The 23,367-nt window shown below is 44.3% G+C and overlaps 1 protein-coding gene across 2 annotated transcripts in view; it reads left to right on the forward strand.

Annotated features, from left to right (window-relative positions):
* The window catches only part of LOC124721168 (plexin-A4), a 996,057-nt gene that overhangs the window by 780,749 nt on the left and 191,941 nt on the right, over nt 1–23,367 (forward strand). For both annotated transcript variants that reach the window (XM_047246003.1, XM_047246004.1), the window contains one exon: nt 6,607–6,789. In XM_047246003.1, coding sequence (XP_047101959.1) covers nt 6,607–6,789 — 183 coding nt within the window. The remainder of the gene's footprint in view (nt 1–6,606; nt 6,790–23,367) is intronic.

Here is a 23,367-nt window from a genome sequence, read left to right on the forward strand (position 1 = left end):
TAGAAAGAGCGAAGAGCAGTGATATTGTGAGATAAAAGAGTGGGACATAGTGGCAGTGGAACGTAGTTGACAGTGACCGAACAGTGCTAGGAAAAGAGTGAAGGAGACAGTGACAGTGAAAGAGGAATAAAGAGAAGGAGAAAGTGGAAGTGGGTGAGAGCAAGTGATTATGAGAGACAGAGTCAATAACAATGACAACGAGGAAATGAGAGATAGTGACAGTGAGGAGAGACAGTAGCAGTGGGAAGGAATGAATAAGATAGCAGCAGTGAGCGAGAGCAACAGGGTGACAGTGTGAATCGGAAGAGACAGTAGTATAGTGCGAAGAGACAGTAGTAGTAGGATAGAACAGAGGAGTCCATGGTTATGAGACAGGGGACAGTGACATTTAGAGAGAGAGAGAGAGGTAGTATATATAGAGAGATAGTGACAATGAGATGGGCTGAATGAGCGACTTACAGCGATGCACTAGTGGGTGTGAGTGAGTTACAGTTAGGAGAGCTTGGGGAGTGAGAGGTGAGTTGCATGTTAAAAAGAACGTGAAGCTGCTCGCATGCCAAAATTTTTAGGAATATTTTTAAAGGTGCTGAGGAAGATAAAAAGAGACCGTTGGTATCCATATTTTCTGTCAGAGTATTTTATACAAAAGCATATTCCCCTCACATGTGCTCAGATAGGAGAAATTTTTCCGTTGGTACTGTATACGCAGAACAAGTAGAATTTCGTTATTTCTTTTCCTCGTGGGGTTGCAGTTTGTGACCAGCAATGTAAGTGTACATCGGTGGTCTTGTTTGTGATCTACACGCATGATTTCGAAAAAAAAGTATTCCATTTATGTTGCTAATTTTCTGCTGTAGTTGTCGCTATTCATTTATAACAGTCGACTCCCAGGTGACTCTCAAAGCATGTTTAATTCCCGTTCCATGCTACTGACATTTTGCTGTTCACAGAAATAGATATGTAGACACGAATTAATTGTGCGGCACGTTTTTTGTGTGCACTGAGCGTGTCTGCAGATAAGGAATGGAGGGGAAGCGCCGATTGCACAAGAAATAAAAACATGGGGGCTCAGAGCGGACAAAGTCTCCGTAATTCCGGATGCATGCGTCTGAATTCACTTTGACATGTACGTCGAGCACACAAAGCCGCCAAAAAAGACTGATTTAATGGCATAAATGTAAATTAAAGTTATCGATTAGGCAAGCACAGGCCCGAGGATGAGCTCTTGCACTCCCTACAGTATTCTCATCGAGTTGGCCGTCTCTCTTTCCGTTTGTACTAAAAGAGTTCGACAAACATTGCCTGAATATTTCCATTTATTAATTTCCAGCGGTTGCAAGAAAGAAAAAAGCTAACAACGGTCTCCGTAGTAGCTCGTTGACATGAAATAGTGACTTGGAGACACCCGTTTCTACGAAGCGCACGCATGTTATACAAGATGCTCGTTAGATGTCCGGCGAATTGACCGGTGTCTTAATGGCTCGGAGCAACGCATAAACGATTCTCTCTGTATTACTAATTGCGAGAACAGACACCAGAGACGGAAGCACTGTTGGTGCAAATGTATGGAACAGAAACATGAGAGGAAAATGTATCTGACTCATACATACGCTTTCGGTACGAATCTAAAACTGGTGGTGAATGACATTCGGGTCGAGCGTCCGCTCGCATAAGCATAGACAACATCAAGGAAGTCTACCGCTGCTGACTTAAAGCTGATCGCTGTCTCTGAGACTTACATCATGGAACTTACAGATTAGCAAGGATAGCGTTAACGTCATTCACAAACATTCTGGTAAGTGGGAGAGCTGTTTCCTGTTTGTAAGACATAAAATGGCTGACGAGAAAAGACAACACTGTTGGAAAGGGCTGGGGATTTCACAGAGACACGTGACCAAGAGCCATCTCTTCTATAGATTAAAACTGAGGGGAATGAGGAAAGGTGCTCTCAGGATTATCCGGAGGAGAGTAGGAAAAAATCACAGTCACAGTGCACACAGCTGACTGCATCACGTTGTGGCGTGCACCTAAAGTCTGCTTTTATCAATGATACGGTAGATTAAAAAATAAATCTTTGCTGGTAGTTTTAAACAGCTTTATCAGTGTTGCCAAAAGTTTGTTAATACTACCTGTTGTATTTGATTTATGGTATCATCTAGGATTTTTTTTAAGCACACTTTGTAAATTTAAGCTGCCTCCTTAGCCCAAAGGTTAGCCTCGTTGCTTCGGGTGCGGAAGGAGTAGGGTCCGATTCTCGCTACCTCGTTAGATTTTTTCCTGGTGTAGGGAGGTCTGGAATGATGTCCACTCAGCTTCGTGAGGCCAAAGGAGGAGCTGCCTGAATGAAGCAGCAGCTGCCTCGTCAAGACTCGTCTGCTGGCAACAAGGGTTGGAGGTATTGGCGACATGCTGATCACGTGTCTCCTCGTATTGGCGTAGACCAGCCGGAAGAGGCCTAAGACTAATCCCTCTGAGATGATTACGTTATGATTTACCTCTCAAATTTTCCGCTACTAATGTTTTGACTCTGTGTAGTGTTTACATTCTATAAAGTTATTTTATTACGCTGTCAGCTACTTACGTCGTTTTTAACTACGCCCAACTAAACATAGCACGCGTATTCGTTTCTTAATATAGTCAGTAACTGACAGCAACCTAGATCTATAATTCGCAACGTCGTAACGGTCGACCATATGACGTCGTCTGATGCTACAGGCACTGTACGAGGGGTGCCCAGAAAAAAACCGGAATAGCATTGAGCATTGAGGTGGGCGGAACTTGTATAGTACGCATTTCTACCGCTAGGCAGGTATAGTGCAACTCATTGCCAGTTCAGTGCTGCCTTTGTTGCCGACCTGGCTTGTTTTGTTCGTCTGCAGTGATTGCTTTTGCTAGCGCTGTTTTATTCTTATTTCGTTTCTTATGATGGCAAGTTTTAGTGAACAACGTGCAGCTGTGAAATTTTGTTTTCTACTCGGTAAAAATGCTACCGAAATTGTTTTAATGTTGAAAACAGCTTACCAAGATGACTCTATGAAAAAACTCAAGTGTACGATTGGTTTGCTCGATTTAAAAATGGTGACATGTCGATTGATTACAAACCTCGTGCTGGACGTCCATCAACTGCCCGAATCAACGAAAATATTGAAAAAATTCGAGAGCTTGTGCTCACAAGTCTTCCATAGGCAATTGATCAACTGCCAGAGATTAGTGGGCTATCTTGGAGTTCGGTTCTACGATTTTGTGGCAGACAAGACACTGGCTCTTCCACCAGGACAACGCACCTGCCCACACAGTCATCTCTGTTAGACAGTTTTTGGCTAAAAATGGCAAGGTACCACTGCCCCATGCACTTAACTCGCCTGACGTGGCTTCGTGCGACGTTTTCGTATTTCCACGCGTGAAAAGAAGCCTGAGAGGACACCGTTTTGACAGCATTGAAGACGTCAGGAAAGAAATGAGGGAGGAACTGTCAACCACTTCTAAATATGACTACAAAATATGTTTTGAACAGTGGAAGCACCATTGGGGCAAATGTATTAGGTGTAATAGGGAGTATTTTGAAGGAGATAAGGATGTTATGTAAACAGTTTGAAAATTTATAGCTTTTAAAAAATAATTCCTGTTTCTTTTTCTGGGTACCCCCTCGTATAGCCCCATTTTTTCTACGTCGCTTGAGAAGATCTGGAAAGGAATTTATAGCTTCTGTTGCAAAAAATGCAATAACTGTTGCGAGTGTTTTTCTGGATGAAGTTCTTCCTGCATCACATTTTAAACCTATTTCGAAGCTTTATGGTGGCTCTTGACACCAGCCCGGATGGCTTCTTGGGTTAGTAAGCTATTGCCGAGGGTTCAGGGAGTCGCGCCGGTCCCCGAGCGAATCTGCCCAGGCGATTAATGACCAGGGCCGGTGTGCCGGCCAATGTGGATATGCTGTTTATGCCGTTTCCCACACCCAACTTGGTAAATACCGAGCCGGTACCCACGACATGCGTGAGTTACGCGATTCGAAAAACGTGATTGCTAAATGCAGCAGATGCGTTAAATCTATTTCCCTCCCCCGAGGAGGGTCAGAGGAAGGGCATTCGGCCACCCACTACCGCTAACATTGCGAAATCCAGATCAACATGCTGACCCCGCTAAGATACAGGATCAGGCCAGGAAATAGGTAATCCTGTCACTTGACGCCAATTTGACCGTTGTGTGTCCGTTACCAGTATATAATTGCTGACAGCAGCATACGGTCCTCTCGATTCATAATTATTTCAGTCTTGAACTGTTTATTTCTGGGGGTTTATTATAATACTCATTCAGAGAAAGTTGCAGGATCTTTATCACAGATAATACCACACGTGTTTTTTAACTTTATTTATAGACAGAATATCTGACATAAAGTTTAAAGAGTGAAAAAAGTGGCTAGGAGAGTGCTAAGTAATGTAGCTGAATGTCCTAAGTGGGTTAAAAAAAATCTACACCGCTAGCAGGTGCCACAGAAACCAATAATATGGTTCAAATGGCTCTGAGCACTATGGGACTTAACATCTGTGGTCATCAGTCCCCTAGAACTTAGAACTACTTAAACCTAACTAACCTAAAGACAACACACACATCCATGCTCTAGGCAGGATTCGAACCTGCGACCGTAGCAGTCGCGCGGTTCCGGACTGAGCGCCTAGAACCGCTAGACCACCGCGGCCGGCACCAATAATATACAATACATTCTGCGTTGCATCATTCCCAATTCTTGGTGCCTGTACTTGAGGAAAAGAGATTGTTGCTGAATTTTAGGAAAGAGATTTCTTGAGATCAAAGTACGAGGGCGTGTTGAAACTGATGCCTCCGAATTTTTTATGTGAAAACTCTTAGATATTTTTAAATAAAATAGGCGTTATTTACATTCTACGTCCTTAATTCGAATTGTAGCGTGTAACACGGTTGTGTGCAAAGCAACTACATCGGTGCGTGAGGAACATCATACTATAATCGACTTTCGAACTGGAAACTCATACTGCAGTCTCTCCTTCAGCATGACCAGACACGACCGTTGCGACGTCTGTAACAATTCGATCCTTGGGTTCATTTCGAGGGCTCCATTTCGGTAGTTCAAATGGCTCTGAGCACTATGGGACTTAACTTCTGATGTCATCAGTCCCCTAGAACTTAAAACTAGTTAAACCTAACTAACCTAAGGACAGCACACAACACCCAGTCATCACGAGGCAGAGAAAATCCCTGACCCCGCCGGGAATCGAACCCGGGAACCCGGGCGTGGGAAGCGAGAACGCTACCGCACGACCACGAGCTGCGGACAGGGCATTAGAGACGGGGCACAAACTCGATTTAGGGAAGGATGGGGAAGGAAATCGGCCATGCCCTTTCAAACGAACCATCCCGGCATTTGTCTGAAGCGATTTCGGGAAATCACAGAAAACGTACATTAGGATGGCCGGACGCGAGTTTGAAGCGTCGTCCTCTCGAATGCGAGTCCAATATGCTAACCACTGCGCCACCTCGCTCGGTGTGTGGTTCAGTCAAAAACGGCGCTCATTCTACAGTTACTGGTCTCTCGTTGGGGGAAATGCGCCCGTCGCCAGGTTGACTATGTTGAGAAATAAATATGAAGACATGAAGAATAAAGATGTAGGATGTTAATAACGCTAGTTTTATTTGTAAAGCTGTAAGAGTTTTCACATTAAAAATTCGAAAGCGTTACTTTTCAGCACGCCCTCTTATGCTGTGGAGGAACAGAGTTGTTAAAAAATATGTATCAAAGTTCGAACGTGTGAACTTCGTGGGTGTGAACTTCGTGGAGAACAAATCTACGCAATAATGCCAATTGATTTGCCAGTAGTTGAGGTGGCCAATAAAGGCAGCCAGACGTCTGCAAAAAGATAACGCATTAATAAGCTTATTTGCAATATGTACACTTAATAATTGGTATGTACATAACTTTGAAGTGCTGTAGATCCTTCCGTGGTGCTGAGTTGTATATGATAAGAGCAATGTTCCTTATAGAAATAAATAGTCCTGAATTCTGATACATTTGGATAAGCCACTGATAGTAACAATGCTTAGAAGCGTCGTGCTACGTCAGTGCGTTTTTCCTCACTTCAGTCTTCCGTCCTAAGTTGATAAGTCTGAGTCTGGGGCGAAGCGCTGAGTGCGGCTGTTTAGAAAGATGCACCGGGCAACCAGATGCACCGGGCAACCAGATTCGCAGGCAGTGAGGCCGCGCGAATTTGCGTCCTCTGGTGACGTGTACGCGTGGCCGCCCCCTTTGGAGGCAGAGAGCCACGGATAAGCGAGCTCGTCCGGTGTGAGGTTTTGAAAGAGCCATCTCCGGCGTAACTGTGAGCAGTCGACGAAGACGCTTTCGACACCGCACCAATGTGCATGACCTCTTATAGTGAAATAAAATAAAGAAACAATATATAGATAAAATATTTGGGCTTTCGATTGGAAAAGTCTGTATCTCACCAGTATCGGGGCTAACGTTAATTCTTGGCCATGAAAACTCTGTTAAAATGTATTGGTGTCTTAGATCCCAGCAGTAAGACAAATGTGCTGGAGATCCAGCTATAACGTGTTGCCTGGTTGTGTTTGCAGAAGCTGCAGACCATCGGCGAGGACTTCTGCGGGCTGGACGTGAACACGCCGCTGGGCGGCGAGATGCCCATCGCAGCAGTGCCAGTCCTCATCTTCGGATCGCACCTCACGGCCGTCGCCGCCACATCCACCGGCGACTACACCGTCGTCTTCCTCGGCACAGCCAACGGCCACCTCAAGAAGGTAAAAGCCGCCTGCATAGCGCCCGCTTACTTTACCATCTTCCTCGGGGTGTGTTGTCAGAGGTGGCAGCCCAGTCTACGATCGTTTCAGACAACGAAAATTACAGCGAGTACCAGTTGGCTGAGCAGCTTCCAAAAGACAGTCATAGTTCGGGATCTTGGATTCCTACCTGCCATAGCCACCACGTGCTATTGTTCCTGCAGATCACACACTATTGCTAAACGTTCTGCAAAAGATAAACCAACAGTACGTAGCCTTCGCTTCCGAAGGGCAGTGTTTCTGGGGACCTACATGCTGGCAAGGTGAGGACGGCTGACGTTTCCGCCCGCAGTCATTCACTGTGCTTTTGTTGAGGTTATATAAACTCTGTAGACAAGTTTTCGGACGTTTTAGGGTCGAAACCTCCTGGTAGATTAAAATTCTGCGCCAGACTTGTAACGGATCTCGCGTTCTTGGATTTAGAGGATTGTCAATAGATCCACACAAGTACACTCTGTAGTGTATTCTTCAACTCCTGCTGTTACACACAGCAGCCCGCCAGCGAGAAAGAGCGAACTTTATAACAATTTACTATTTTATACTGTCCATAGACTTCACATCGGCTGCTAGCAGTAAGGCAGAATAATTTAATGGCTGTAGCAGCCTGGACCGAGCAGAATGTTTCGGGAATCCCAAATGGAACCAACCAATAACACGGACTACTGAGTGACAAGAAGTATATAGCGCAATGTTTGCGAGTTAGATGGTCTCCAGATGAGAAATGGAACAGCTGCTTAGTAAGCGTGCTGCACGCAATCATTAACAGTTGTGATTTCAGCAATATTATTCTCCTGAGCCTTAGGGTACCAAACACTGCACTGCCAATAGTAGGGAATCATAATGTACAGGGCTATTACAAATGATTGAAGCAATTTCATAAATTCACTGTAGCTCCATTCATTGACATATGGTCACGATACACTACAGATACCTAGAAAAACTCATAAAGTTTTGTTCGGCTGAAGCCGCACTTCAGGTTTCTGCCGCCAGAGCTCTCGAGAGCGCAGTGAGACAAAATGGCGACAGGAGCCGAGAAAGCGTATGTCGTGCTTGAAATGCACTCACATCAGTCAGTCATAACAGTGCAACGACACTTCAGGACGAAGTTCAACAAAGATCCACCAACTGCTAACTCCATTCGGCGATGGTATGCGCAGTTTAAAGCTTCTGGATGCCTCTGTAAGGGGAAATCAACGGGTCGGCCTGCAGTGAGCGAAGAAACGGTTGAACGCGTGCGGGCATGTTTCACGCGTAGCCCGCTGAAGTCGACGAATAAAGCAAGCAGGGAGCTAAACGTACCACAGCCGACGGTTTGGAAAATCTTACGGGAAAGGCTAAAGCAGAAGCCTTACCGTTTACAATTGCTACAAGCCCCGACACCCGACGACAAATTCAAACGCTTTGAATTTTCGGCGCGGTTGCAACAGCTCATGGAAGAGGATGCGTTCAGTGCGAAACTTGTTTTCAGTGATGAAGCAACATTTTTTCTTAATGGTGAAGTGAACAGACACAATGTGCGAATCTGGGCGGTAGAGAATCCTCACGCATTCGTGCAGCAAATTCGCAATTCACCAAAAGTTAACGTGTTTTGTGCAATCTCACGGTTTAAAGTTTATGGCCCCTTTTTCTTCCGCGAAAAAAACGTTACAGGACACGTGTATCTGGATATGCTGGAAAACTGGCTCATGCCACAACTGGAGACCGACAGCGCCGACTTCATCTTGCAACAGGATGGTGCTCCACCGCACTTCCATCATGATGTTCGGCATGTCTTAAACAGGAGATTGGAAAACCGATTGATCGGTCGTGGTGGAGATTATGATCAGCAACTCATGTCACGGCCTCCACGCTCTCCCGACTTAACCCCATGCGATTTCTTTCTGTGGGGTTATCTGAAAGATTCAGTGTTTAAACCTCCTCTACCAAGAAACGTGCCAGAACTGCGAGCTCGCATCAACGTTGCTTTCGAACTCATTGATGGAGACATGCTGCGCCGAGTGTGGGAGGAACTTGATTATCGGCTTGATGTCTGCCGAATCACTAAAGGGGCACATATCGAACATTTGTAAATGCCTAAAAAAACTTTTTGAGTTTTTGTATGTGTGTGCAAAGCATTGTGAATATATCTCAAATAATAAAGTTATTGTAGAGCTGTGAAATCGCTTCAATCATTTGTAATAACCCTGTATATTAGCTGAATACCCGGCATTGCTCGGCTATGTACTTATTCCAGTCTTCTGTTAGTCCATCTCCTTCTTTATACCCTCACTCTCTGTCTCCGCGTGGCGCTCTCCCTGTGCACTTACACTCCCCCCCCCCCCCCTCACCCTCTGTCCATCTCCTTCTCCTGCCTCTAATTCCATCTCATTCTCTCCCCGCTCTCTGTCCATCTCTTCCTCTCTCTGTCTATGTCCGTCTTCTCCTCCTCCTCCTCCTCCCCTCTCTCTGCCCATCTCCTCCTCCTCCCCTCCCTCTGCTCATTTTCCCCCTCACTCTGTCCATCTCCTTCCCCTACCCTCCCTCTGTCCATTTCCTCCTCTCTCTGCCGATTTCCTCCTCCTCACTTCTCTGACCATGTTATCACCCTTACCCCAATAGCACACTGGTGGTTCCTACCCCACAGTATTTCTTTCCACATTGTAACTAATGTCTATCAAATTTGGTTGAAACCGCTCCAGGGGCTTAGGATGAACTTTCTACCTGTGGCATTGCCCGCGTACGCACATTTCAATTCTATTAAACATACATTTAAAATATTTTACACGTGTTTGTATACATATTTCACCTGCATCTCTAGTGATTTTCTCCCTGCCGTTTCATTTTCACGCAGGTCAATGTATATAAGATGGTATCTCCTGAACTATGTGCTGTACAGTGAATAAGGCTTGTAGGTGCAATCAGCGGCATTTGTGGATACTTTCTACGAATTGTGTAGCGAATACAGTTAGTAGCAACGATGTAATAAATTTAAACATGTAGCATGATGGGGAAGATTTCACATACCTCATTCTTTGACGTCATATATCTCATGAACTGTGGGTTGTACAATGATATAATTTTGCGGAGACATTCCATGGTATATGTGAATACTGCCTGCAAAATGTCGCGAATACAGTCAGCAGTAAAGAAGTAGTGAATTAAACGCCATGCTTCATTCGGCAGTTTTAATGCATGAAGAACGAAAATGTATTAAGCGATAATTTTTTTTCTATTGGATGACTTAAGTAAGAGTATTCGCGCGTCGTGGGCTACACATCTTTTTCACCCCCACCACCACCGTTTTGATGCTCCTCGTATTGGCGTAGACCAGCCGGAACAGGCCTAAGGCAAATCCCTCTGAGATGATTATGTCATAATTTACCTCTCAAATTTTTCTGTACTCATGCTTTGACTCTGTGTAGTGTTTACATTCTATCAAGTTTGTTTATTATGCTGTCAGGTACTTACGTCGTTTTTAACTACGCACAATGATGACGAGATGTAGTACGGGAAGGAACTTATCGAGGATTACATACAGGATTTGTATCAATTGGATTACGATGAGGAATAATCTTATCTATTGCATCAGAAGTATTATTCTTTGTTTCATTCTTCTGAGCCTTCTTTAGAAGAAGACTAGCACCAACAATTGAACCAGGAATATTATGACCTCCAATAGGAATTCAACTTTTCAATCCTATACAAATTCCATTACTTAATACAGCTATTCTTTTAGCCTCAGGAGTAACCGTAACATGAGCACATCACAGTCCAAATCTAACCATACTCAAGCATTACAAGGCCTATTCTTCACAGTACTATTAGGATTATATTTCACAGTACTTCAAACATATGAATGTTGAGAAGCACCTTTCACTATCGCAAACGCAGTATGTATATCAACATTCTTGTCCCTACAACTACCATTTTCAGACAATAAGTGATAAGTCTACCAAGTCTGGTTGAAATGAGACCAGTGGTTTAGGAGGAGATGCGGAACATTATACAAACATCTATTTTTATAATACTTGTGGACAACAGCCATTTATGCTTCAAGGAGGAGAAGAGAAATGAGGTCGTTTTTTTAAAAGCATGAATCAGAGCACATATATTCACACATACATAGGTAACATACAGTATGGACAGTACAAAGTGCTATTTCTCAACCAACTTTCATTCAACACTAGTTTTTATTAACCGGTCATTATCAGATACCATCAAATTATTTACATCAGCCAGAGAAGGATGTTACCACGAGGGAAATAGGTTATGGTACCTGTTGATGATAGGCTGATAGAGGTTTATTTCATCAGAAGCTCTCTGTGGTTCTGAAATGACATCATTGAAATATTTCTGAGTTACGAGGTACCGCTTGCAGAAAATATGTTGGATAGGGCGTGTCTCTCAATTATTTATTATTATAGATAGTGTTCTGGTACTATCCACGTTTTATCAGATGTATAACTATAAAACAGTTATAGTCTACAGTCTTTGCAACATAAAATTATAATTAGATGGTAGCAAAGCGCGCGGTCTGAAGTGTAACAACAGACCATTGATGTGTAAGTATTACAGCTCGGGCCGGGTGGGAGAGGGTCAGCTTTGGCTTTGGTTGGATATTGTGTTTTCAGCGTGGTGTTAGGCTTCATATTACTGTCTGACTACCTCTGGTTTTCGGCCTTTTGTTTTTCCTCTCGTGCTCCCATTTCTCGTGAAACCTGATATCGAAAGATCTACCCATTTGAATGTAAAAGCAGTTAATGTACATTCACTTGCGTATGTATTTGCTGGGTTTAGTACGTTTATTTTGTTTTGACTATGGAGTAATTTCTGCCCAAGTTCCAGTTGTGAATTATGATTCCTAATAACGGAGTTTTAGGATAATGACAGTTCGATTTTGAAATAATTCCTATAAAGTAGACTGTGTAAAAGCTTATTTCTCTCTGTGTGCTTGACTGGACATTAGCTCAGTTAATTTGCATGTAAAACCATTTGAAATCAGATTTTAATGTTTCTCGCTTAATGAAGTTTGTTTTGAGATAATGGTAGCAGGACTACTGTTTTCTAAGAATCGGAATAATACTACCATTTCATATGTTGTGGTTTGACAAGAACAGTTGTGAATGGTAGAAATATGGAAAAGAAAGTTTCGGTGTCTTGTGAAAAGAATCGATGCCATCCTGAATACTGCTGAATTGTGGGGTGTTACGGAACTTAATCGGAAGTTTTGGGAAGAACAGTACGGAAACTACCACTGTTCTCATTCCCTTTTCACGATTCTGTGACGGTGGGCACTGGATTATCGACGTAGGTCGAAATGAAAAAACCAGGTGGTCAAGCCTGTGGAGAGTCCTACGGCCAACGATAGGTCGTTTACTCAGAAGCTGCCGCCTGGGAGAAGCGCGGCATACAAATACTGTGTTAGGCGCGCGTGCCGAGTGTATATGGTGGAGAATCTATGCTGTCTGCGGGGTCGCCACCGACGTACGTGGCGTCCTGAATAAAAAGTGTCGGCAGATGCGCAGGGAGCTTTGGCAGGCCGTCGCCTCCGTATTGCCTGCTCTGGCCTGATGGGCTGGCGAACGGTTCTCGTTTACCTCCACGTTTCAGACTTTCATCTGGGCGGACACAAGCTGACTCAGAAATTTTCATCGACTTCTGCCGAACTAGAACCATGTTAACTCATAACAGTATGGCAGGAAACAACACAGGCGACCACAAGCGAACCACTGAAGAATGTTTATGTAACACAAGAGCTATTTTTCCACATGAATTGTCGGTGGACGGGACAAAGGTTCATTAAAGGTAAAATATCGATATACCGATATTATTTCCAGAAAATATCGATATATATCGGCGATATGTACCACCGTGGTGTATCGAAATGTCGAAATAGCAATATCGAATGATGATATTTTTATTTTATATTAATTTTTTTCGCAGTTTTCGGTGAATGTTTGAAATTGTTCTTTTGAAATTGGAGTAGAAAGTAATTTTACTTTGACTGCGTGAAGGAGTCTTACTACTTTTTGAGCTTCCATACCGTCCAGTCTTTCGCTTTGACTGGGGTTGGCGGTGTGAATGGAATAACATCATTTCCGATGTGAAGAAACAGCACACTAGTTGCGTTAAAAATGTTTTTAACTCAAGTAGTATGGTATTTCTTCACATCGCCATTCTCCAAATACAGTTGTTGAAAACGATGAACCAAAATCTAAATGACAAGACTGGTCTTTGCTGTGGACGGAGACATGTGATGGGAAGTTCTGACGTAATCAGCGCTCGGCGCTACCAACAGAAACTGCAACGTTTAACTTCATCACGTAATTTTGACACTGCAACTGCTAGCTAGGCTTCTGGTGTTTGTACAAATGAAAAAAACAGGAAGGTCGACATGAAGTGTTCCGGACAAATCCGATTCTTGACGAAACGTAATGGCAGAGCCATGGGACACTTTTTATTGTGCCACGTAGATGGAATTACCACTGTTAGAAAAGTGGTTATCACCATACTTGAACGTACGTCGTTTTCCTTTCAGTTCTTGCTCTGAGGAGGATAATCAGGCTCTTAGCTTGTTGATCTACAGAATATCTAATAATAAAACAACATTTAAATATGCAGCTCTAAAACAGGCAGCATATTTACAATGTGCAGACGATATTTTTATAGTCCGCTACGTCGGTACTTCATCGTCGATATATCATTATTGCTACGTGTTCTGTGTTTCCTGTAGACACAGTTCAGCTGCGGTACGGATGACAGGTACGTCAGTGTGTGTGGTTCAAATGGCGTGGCAACTAGAAACATACCCCAAAGTTGAATAAAGTACGTAGGACAGTATGATTCTTGTGACCAAAGCGTCTAAAATGCACAAGGATTCATCGTGAAATTCTGTCAGCATGTGGACCAAGAGCAATGTCGCATACAGCCGTAATGAAATGACCAGTAGTGGTACGAGGTAGCAGCAGCCACGCACTGTTCCCTGGCTTGCGGAGTGTGTATGTACATGTAGACGAAGAGGTCGCGCAGACCTAGGTGATGTTGATTTGCCACACAGTCCAGATCTTGCACCATGAGATTTCCATCATTTCGGCAAGATGAAAAAAACATCTGGTGAGAAATAGATTTTCAAGTGGTTGCGACCTTCACACAGCGGTTCGCGAATGGCTCTGTGACCAGGGAGTGGATACCTATCAGCGAGAAACTAAACGAATGAACGATTGGTAGAGAGTTCCTACCGTTGTTTACGGACGCTTTGTGACTAAGTTCAAAAATAGTGTCGTGTATCTGTTCAAAAAAATGGTTCAAATGGCTCTGAGCACTATGGGACTCAACTGCTGAGGTCATTAGTCCCCTAGAACTTAGAACTACTTAAACCTAACTAACCTAAGGACATCACAAACATCCATACCCGAGGCAGGATTCGAACCTGCGACCGTAGCGGTCTTGCGGTTCCAGACTGCAGCGTCTTTAACCGCACGGCCACTTCGGCCGGCTGTATCTGTTCACTTTGATGTGTAATGCAACATTCAATAATACACTACTGGCCATTAAAATTGCTACATCAAGAAGAAATGCAGATGATAAACGGGTATTCCTTGGACAAATATATTTTACTAGAACTGACATGAGATTACATTTTCACGCAATTTGGGTGCATAGATCCTGAGAAATCAGTTCCCAGAACAACCACCTCTGGCCGTAATAACGGCCTTGATACGCCTGGGCATTGAGTCAAACATAGCTTGGATGGCGTGTACAGGTACAGCTGCCCATGCAGCTTCAACACGATACCACAGTTCGTCAAGAGTAGTGACTGGCGTATTGTGACGAGCCAGTTGCTCGGCCACCATTGACCAGACGTTTTCAGTTGGTGAGAGATCTGGAGAACGTGCTGGCCAGGGCAGCAGTCGAACATGTTTTGTATCCTGAAAGGCCCTTACAGGACCTGCAACATGCGGTTGTGCATTATCCTGCTGAAATGTAGGGTTTCGCAGGGATCGAATGAAGGGTAGAGCCACGGGTCGTAACCCATCTGAATGTAACGTCCACTGTTCAAAGTGCCGTCAATGCGAGCAAGAGGTGACCGAGACGTGTAACCAATGGCACCCCATACCAGCACGCCGGGTAATACGCCTGTATGGCGATGACGAATACACGCTTCCGATGTGCGTTCACGGCGATGTCGCCAACACGGATGCGATCATCATGATGCTGTAAACAGAACCTGGATTCAATGGAAAAAAATGTCGTTTTGTCATTCGTGCACCCAGGTTCGTCGTTGAGTGCATCATCGCAGGCGCTCCTGTCTGTGATGCAGCGTCAAGGGTAACAGCAGCCATGGTCTCCGAGCTGATAGTCCATGCTGCTGCAAACGTCGTCGAACTGTTCGTGCAAATGGTTGTCTTGCAAACATCCCCATCTGTTGACTCAGGGATCGAGACGTGGCTGCACGATCCGTTACAGCCATGCGGATAAGATGTCTGTCATCTCGACTGCTAGTGATACGAGGCCGTTGGGATCCAGCACGGCGTTCCGTATTACCCTCCTAAACCCACCGATTCCATATTCTGCTAACAGTCATTGGATCTCGACCAACGTGAGCAGCAATGTCACCATACGATAAAGCGCAATCGAGATAGCCTACAATCCGACCTTTATCAAAGTCGGAAACGTGATGGTACGCATTTCTCCTCCTTACACGAGGCATCACAACAACGTTTCACCAGACAACGCCGGTCAACTGCTGTTTGTGTATGAGAAATCGGTTGGAAACTTTCCTCATGTCAGCACGTTGTAGGTGTCGCCACCGGTGCCAACCTTGTGTGAATGCTCTGAAAAGCTAATCATTTGCATATAACAGCGTCTTCTTCCTGTCGGTTAAATTTCGCGTCTTTAGTACGTCATCTTCGTGGTGTAGCAATTTTGATGGCCAGTACTGTAGTTAATTGGTCTGCCATGATAACGTGCAACTTACTTTTTCAGGTCCCCTAATAATTTGTGTAATTACGGAGATTTTCATAAGAAGACTCATTGTCATGAAGTTTCTGGTAAATAATATGCGTCAAATTAGTCAAAACTGTCCAGGATCATCATCATTGCGCTCGTCCTCGGAAGATAAAATCCGAACGACATGTGTTTGTTATGGTTTTCAGGCTCAAGAATGGTTTGAGGCGGCTCTCAATGCTAGTCTATCCTGTGGAAGGCTTTTCATCTCTCCATAGCTACTGCCGTCTGTATCGATTCGAAACTGCTTCCTGTAGTCATACCTTGTCTCCCACTATAATTTTTACCCGCCACACGTCAAATTGACGATTCCTTGATGCCTCAGGATGTATGCTACCAAACACTCCCTTATTTTAGCGCAGCTGTGCTATAAATTTCTTTTCTCGTCAATGCGCTTCCGTGTCTCGTCGTTAGTTTTCCGATCCACCCATCTAATGTTCAGCTTTGCTTTGCAGCACTCCATTTCAAAAGCTTTTATTTCTTCTTGTCTGTACTTTTTATTGTCCACGTTTCATTCCTGTACAAGGCTACACTCATAGTGCAAATACGATTAAGAAGTTACAGGGCAGCGTAGCATCTATCTGTAATAGAGTACAACTGATGGCAGAGCAAAGTACTAGTAGTAGGCATTCAGTATTCTTCTGTGCGAGTCTGTACTCAGAATGTTTTCTTGTAAGAACTTAAATGTTAAAATTGATGTTAAATGGAGAACCGATGTCGCAGATGATGCGGACGCTGCAGGGGTTGGTGCCTAGTTCCGGATGAATTTAAGAGAAACAGTATCAAATATTTTAAAACCGGAAGTACTGTGGCGGAAGTTCTAAAGCGACACTAACTTTTCATCTCGGTGTGGCATTTCTGCAGTGTTACTTTACTTTTTTCTAGTTTATTTATTTATGAAATGTCAAAATTGCAAATTTATTTTCAGTGTGGCGATTGAGTCAACAACGTGATGGTTTTGCGAAACAGTTTTGATGTAATGAGATCAGCTAAACAGCCCTGTTTTGACTGAGTCATTTACAATAATATACCGTTTTTTAAATTACTTCTCGGTCATTTTGGATCGAATCTGTTAGTTCGTTGCTTCGAAAAGAGGCTTTTAAAGCCCTCCGCGCGAGGAAGTTCGCTAAATATCACTACTTACCTGGTAATTGTGTTAGGACCCTAATGATGCTCCTGTAGCGAGACAGAAAACGCCCTCTGATGAGGAAGTCATGAATCAGTGGTCTGATGAACCGGCTCTGCTAAAAGGGGGCGCACGGCTTCTGTCCCTGTCCGTACCTTTCTATGGACTGCGCCGCCGAATTTGCGATCTAATTAGTCGGCCGAGACCTGCCCATTGAGTGTGCGATCGATGACAGGCGGGGCTTGGAAACGGAGTTCCGTGCACAACTGTCGGCGCCGGAGAGTTTCTATTGTGGGGACGTGGTAAATGAGAATCGCCAAACAACACTGTAACAAAATTCCATAATCACATACCGAGCTCTTTGCCGGTGACGATCTCTTTTTGCCGGTTGTGCCTTTGATAGATAAAGCGGCAGATTCAGAGCTTTGTTTCCAACAGCTTTAGCGAAGTGTGCGACTGACTACATAGCGTTTACGCTTCAGAAGGTTACAAATGTAGCCGTTCATGTGTTCAGAACAGACTGAAAATAGTATTAATCTCCTTTCTGGAGAGTAAATGCAAACGGAATACGGGACCATGGGAACATAGTTGTCCTGTCGTTTTAAAATCACTCTTCACCTCCCAGGCGCACAAACACTTACTGGTCACAAGTATCCGGAAAACCTTGTGTAATGCGGAATTGACCGCTAGCTGTCACTATGGCGGCCGCGCCATTGGAAACGGAGGCGGGGAGAATTTTATTGTCAGTAGACACGACCCAAAAGCCAAGCCACCCAAAACAGCCACGAAACAACGCATCAAAACCGTCAGTGGTGCTGGCCTGAGTGGCCGTGCGGTTCTAGGCGCTAGATTCTGGAGCCGATCGCCCGCTACGGTCGCACGTTCGAATCCTGCCTCGGGCATGAATGTGTGTGATGTCCTTAGGTTAGTTAGGTTTAATTAGTTCTAAGTTCTAGGCGACTAATGACCTCAGTAGTTGTCGCATAGTGCTCAGAGCAATTTGAACCATTTTGAACCATTGGTGGTGGTAGAAGCACCTCTGTGTTGAGACAACAACAAACTTGGACGTAATGAGAAGTCGGCGAGTGAGTGAGTGAGTGAGTGAGTGAGTGAGTGTCATGTCAGTAGGGAACCAGTAACAGCAAAATGGGAAAATCAGGAGAGCTGAGTGACTTCGGTGTTAAAGAGAATGGAAATTTGGAAATTTGTGGTAAGATCTTATGGGGGACCAAACTGTTGAGGTCATCGGTCCCTAAGCTTACACACTACCTAAAAAAAAAAAAAAAAACCACCCCGACCGCCGTGTCATCCTCAGTGGAGGATGCAGATAGGAGGGGCGTGTGGTCAGCACACCGCTCTCCCGGTCGTTATGATGGTATTCTTGACCGAAACCGCTACTGTTCGGTCGAGTAGCTCCTCAATTGGCGTCACGAGGCTGAGTGCATCCCGATAAATGGCAACAGTTCATGGCGGCCTGGATGGTCACCCATCCAAGTGCCGACCACGCGCGACAGCTCTTAACTTCGGTGATCTCACGGGAACCGGTGTATTCACTTCGGCAAGGCCGTTGCTTACACACTACTTAACCGAACTTGAACTAACTTACGCTTAGGACAAGATACACACTCATGCCCGTTGGGGGAGACGAACCTCCGACGGGGGGAGCCGCGCGAACCGTGACAAGACGCCTAGACCGCGCGGCTACCACGTGACAAGACGCCTAGACCGCGCGGCTACCACGTGACAAGACGCCTAGACCGCGCGGCTACCACGTGCGGCTAAAAAGAATGGATCACAGTACTTGAGCAGCTCCTCATTAGCTACACATTTCTGTAATCAGTGCTAAGCGACGTTGGAGGTGGTGTACATAGCGACACCACTGGACAGTGGATGACAGGAAACGAATGATTTGGAGTGATGAATCACTCCAAATATACGTATACATCTCCATCATTTCATACGTCCCGTTATCTCTGCGAAAAGGAAAGTGAATGCGAAGGATTCTTTCGGTCGCCCTCATTGTCTGTAATAGTCCGTCAATTCTGTTGTTATGGCGTCTTCTTCTAGTATCTTCTCTCTTAATATATCACAAAGACTTGGTCTGACTTGAATAACGGCTTTCTTAAAAAAAGTAATCAATCATCTTTGTAAATGATGGACTGACTTGCTCTAGGACAGACTCGTCTAACGCACCCAGATTCGTTCCATAATATGCCGGGGTACTCCTGTATAAGTACTTCTTCTGCAGTGGGAATAAATGTTTAGTGCGTCTAATGAGTCGGGTGGAAGCGTCTGCGTTTGGCGAATGCCTGCAGAAGCTTACCTGCGACCGTGTGTGGTACCGATAGTGAATTGCGGAGGAGGTGGTGGTACCGTATGGGGGTATTTCGAGCGTCGTCTCATTGTGCTTAAGAAAACACAAGATGCAGAACGATATGAACACATCACAGAATTTTGTACTGCGTACAGTAGAAGAACAGTTCGGAGATGATGACTGTATCAGCATGACCAGGCATCTTTTCATAAAGAGGCAATGAGGCAATGTTTTGTGGACAACAACGTTACCGAAGTGAATTGGCGTGCCGAAGTCCCAACCTGAGCCCAAAGGAAAACCTTAGGTACCAGTTAAAACTTTGACTTCACTCTAGACCGCAACCTCCAATATCATAACCTTCTCTGGTTTCAGCTCTTGAGGAACAAAGGGAGGCCATTCCTCCACGGACATTCAGACAATTCATTGAATGTGTACTCAGCAAGTTGCAAGACGTCATAAAGGCCAAGAAGGCGAAGTGTCGAGACAACCCATATTAATGTCTACTAATAGGTGTCCGGATATTTTGATGAAATTATGTAGTTCGCTTGCTCGGGCAGTAAGAGTGCAATGCATGCATTTAACAGTTGAGTGTTTACTTCTTAATATAATTAGGTCCTTGAAAGAAGACAAACAAAAATTCATATTTTTCGAGTGCGTTATGAGCAAATCCATCTTCCCGAAGAACCAAGCAGTTGGTGCAGCGAACAAGAGTGTGAAGTCATATTCGGAACTGGGTATAAATTCCTATCCAGTCATCAAAATTCGGGGTTTCTGTTGCTACCCTAAATCGCTTCAGGAGAAAGTGGACAATTTCTTCTGTGAGGACATGCCGATGTTCTTCCCTATCTTAAGCCAACTCAGCTAGTGCTTTTTGTATTTGATAACTTGCACTTCTATCGCCTTGTCCTTTCCGAGGGACGTTGACACCACGAAAAAGTAGAGTTATTATTGCTGCGCTCCAGCAAAGATCTAACTTCCCTGTATTTATGAAAGGCCAACACTCACGTGTAAACCGAACAGAATCAGTAAAATTGGTTCGCTGTTGAATTCCCCCACCCCACCCCCTCTTCCCTGGAATAGTTCATGAGGCTCTAAGTACGATAATGGCTAGCAAAGATACGACTTTGTCACTGCTCTTGTATTATTTTGCAGCTGGCTAAAAACTAAACTCCGTCCGAACAGGCCTTGGAAGACCCAACGGTACCGACCGGCCGCCGTGTCATCCTCAGCCCACAGGCGTCACTGGATGAGGATATGGAGGGGCATGTGGTCAGCGCACCGCTCTCCCGGCCGTATCTCAGTCTACGAGACCGGAGCCGCTACTTCTTAATCAAGTAGCTCCACACTTTGCCTCACAACGGCTAAGTTAACCCCGCTTGCCAACAACGCTTGGGAGACTGGATGGTCGCCCATCCAAGTGCTAGCCCAGCCCGACAGCGCTTAACTTCGGTGATATGAAGGGAACCGGTGTTACCAATGCGGCAAGGCCGTTCGCACCTGGCTAAAAATGCTTACGTAATTATTTTATATCCAAATTTTGATTAAAAGGGGTTTGTGTATTCGTGTGTGCGACAGTTAAACAACCTAAATTTATCCATTTTCTTTTGGGACATATTCAATGTACTCGTAATAGGTCGTATATCTGTGGATGTCGTTTGGAAACCTCTCTTTATCGTTCTGCTAATCCGATGACTTATCAGCCAGCTTTGCTGTTCATAGATGTATCGACAACAGGAATGTTCTCTGACGAACGTATCGTTGACATCGATGACTTAAAAGGAATGACCCTGGCTCAGGGGGTAAAGAGCTGTGTCATGAATCGGTCATGGACTGGAGGGGAAAAAAGAAAGAAAGAAAAACTATATCGGGAACCGCTTTAGGAAAGCCATGGAAAACCTAGGTAGGATGCAGATTCCATACCTCGTTCCCTTGGAAGTCATGCACAGCGGGATATGAATATTTTCACAATCTTCTATCGTTACCGGCTTGTGAAACATGGGATGATTAACATGTTGCGCCACAGAGAAGCGTTATCGTAGACACGAAAACTGTGACAAGCGTCGCCGGCAGTTGTAGCCGAGTGGTTCTAGGCGCTTCAGTCTGGAACCGCGCGACCGCTACGGTCGCAGGTTCGAATCCTGCCTCGGACATGGATGTGTGTGATGTCCTTAGGTTAGTTAGGTTTAACTAGTTCTAAGTTTTAGGGGACTGATGACCTCAGATGTTAAGTCCCATAGTGATCAGAACCATTTGAACCATTTTTTTGACAAGCGTCTGCAGATTTAACCCTCCTACCGGCGAAGTCGCCATTTTCTTCTACTGAAGTTACGTTAGGTGAACTGGAACTGCTACATCCGTATCCAGTGTGACTATCAAATCGTATTAAACAAACAAAAACGGTATGTTGCGCATTTTAGCTTCTGCCGACGGTGGTGGACTAGGTGGTTTGTGTACGACACATGATATGATCAGAAACGAGAAAGGGCAAATGGGAGGAGTTATCGGCCTATCGTCGTGCAGGCCGTTAGACTGAGCTCTAGTTCAGTTTGACTTGGTTGCGACAGGAATGGACCGTGATTCTTCTAAGGAACCATTCCAGCGTTCCTTTGAAGGCAGTTATGATGAGCATAACTGAAGATCGCGTTAAATCCCACTTCTCTGGGTAGGAAGAAATTTCATCTTAGCTGAGAATATGGTTGAAAGTTGAAAATTTAGCACGTCTTTTTTTAAATTAAGTTATCGTTTCTTCATTTGTGTCTACAACCGTTAATACGAAGGCAACTTACTGGTTCAACGTTACGTCGTCTTGTTTTCCGCTGTGACGCTGACGAACTGGCGGAATACAAGAAGTTCCCAGTTACGTGCTTTATGAGCTTGTCTTTGACACGTCACCTTCGTGAAGGCTAAGAGCTGCAGTGCACTCGTACCGCTGGTGACACTCTCGGAACTTTAAACAGGCACTTCTCCCTACAATTTATCCTCCTGGCCAAATAGATCACGGCTTTGATTAACTATAGGTCTGCCAGCCACGAAGTGTCAGCCAGACGTTACTTCATGACGAAGAGTAATTTCTCCAAAGCTTCGTGTGTTGCTAACGGCAAGGGTGTTTGGACGGTACCGGTGCCTCCGTACCAGTTATAGCCTTCCGTTGTGAAGACTGTTTTATTTTTCTACAGGGGACTGCGTACGGGATTTAATAATAACAACTAAAAGTTGTATTTCTTATAAATTTAGGTTTTCCGTGCTTTGCCTAAAACTATCAAGGTGAATACGGGATGATTCCTAAAACATTATATGGCCAATTTTTCGTTCCATTCGAAGCTGTGTCCCACCTCAAATACTGGGATGTTACAGCTAATGTGTCTTTCTTCCATTAGCGAAATGTAAACTATATACTGTTTCAGAATAATGTGTCGAAGATTTTAGTACCTAGAGCAAAAGTGAAAAATTACCACGTCTATCTAGTACATAGATGTAAGCTTTTCTGTCCTATGCTCTGTTTTCACGTTAATTTTGTAGAAACAAAATACGGACGGTTTTGATTACCACAGCTTTGACTGTAAATTTATGAATGTATATAAGAGGGAGATTATTATAAAACGAAAGGGAAGTGAAATGCCTTAACTTACCTCATGATCTGTAACTCTTCTAAAACATTCGTCTCTCAAAACAGTTCTGCAAGAACGTTGATAATCGCGCTGTTACTGGCCTTGAAAGTGAGTACTGCCGCCATTATCACCACCACCATCATCATCTAAATGAAGTGTATGGTTTGTCAGTAATCGCGCTGACGGAGTCCGTTTCGTGAAACGGATAAAGTAGTAATATGTAATCACTCCTACACTGAGATGCCTATTAAGCTATGTGAGTCACAAGACTGAGGATCTAAGAATTAAAAGGGATTGAGCACATTGCGCAACTATACAACGACGGAACCGTGACTAGAGTTCCTGTATATACATTATGCTTCCAAATGTATATTGCGACAGTGACTCATTCCTTGCGACCTGCTCATAATGGCCTTAGTCAAAGACTGACCGTTCTTTTTGAAGCATTATTTAGTGTTACATTTCTAATGGCTTCGTATACTGTTGGACAGTAAATAGAAATAACG

The sequence above is a fragment of the Schistocerca piceifrons genome, chromosome X (assembly GCF_021461385.2).
Source record: "Schistocerca piceifrons isolate TAMUIC-IGC-003096 chromosome X, iqSchPice1.1, whole genome shotgun sequence".
Lineage (NCBI taxonomy): Eukaryota > Metazoa > Arthropoda > Insecta > Orthoptera > Acrididae > Schistocerca > Schistocerca piceifrons.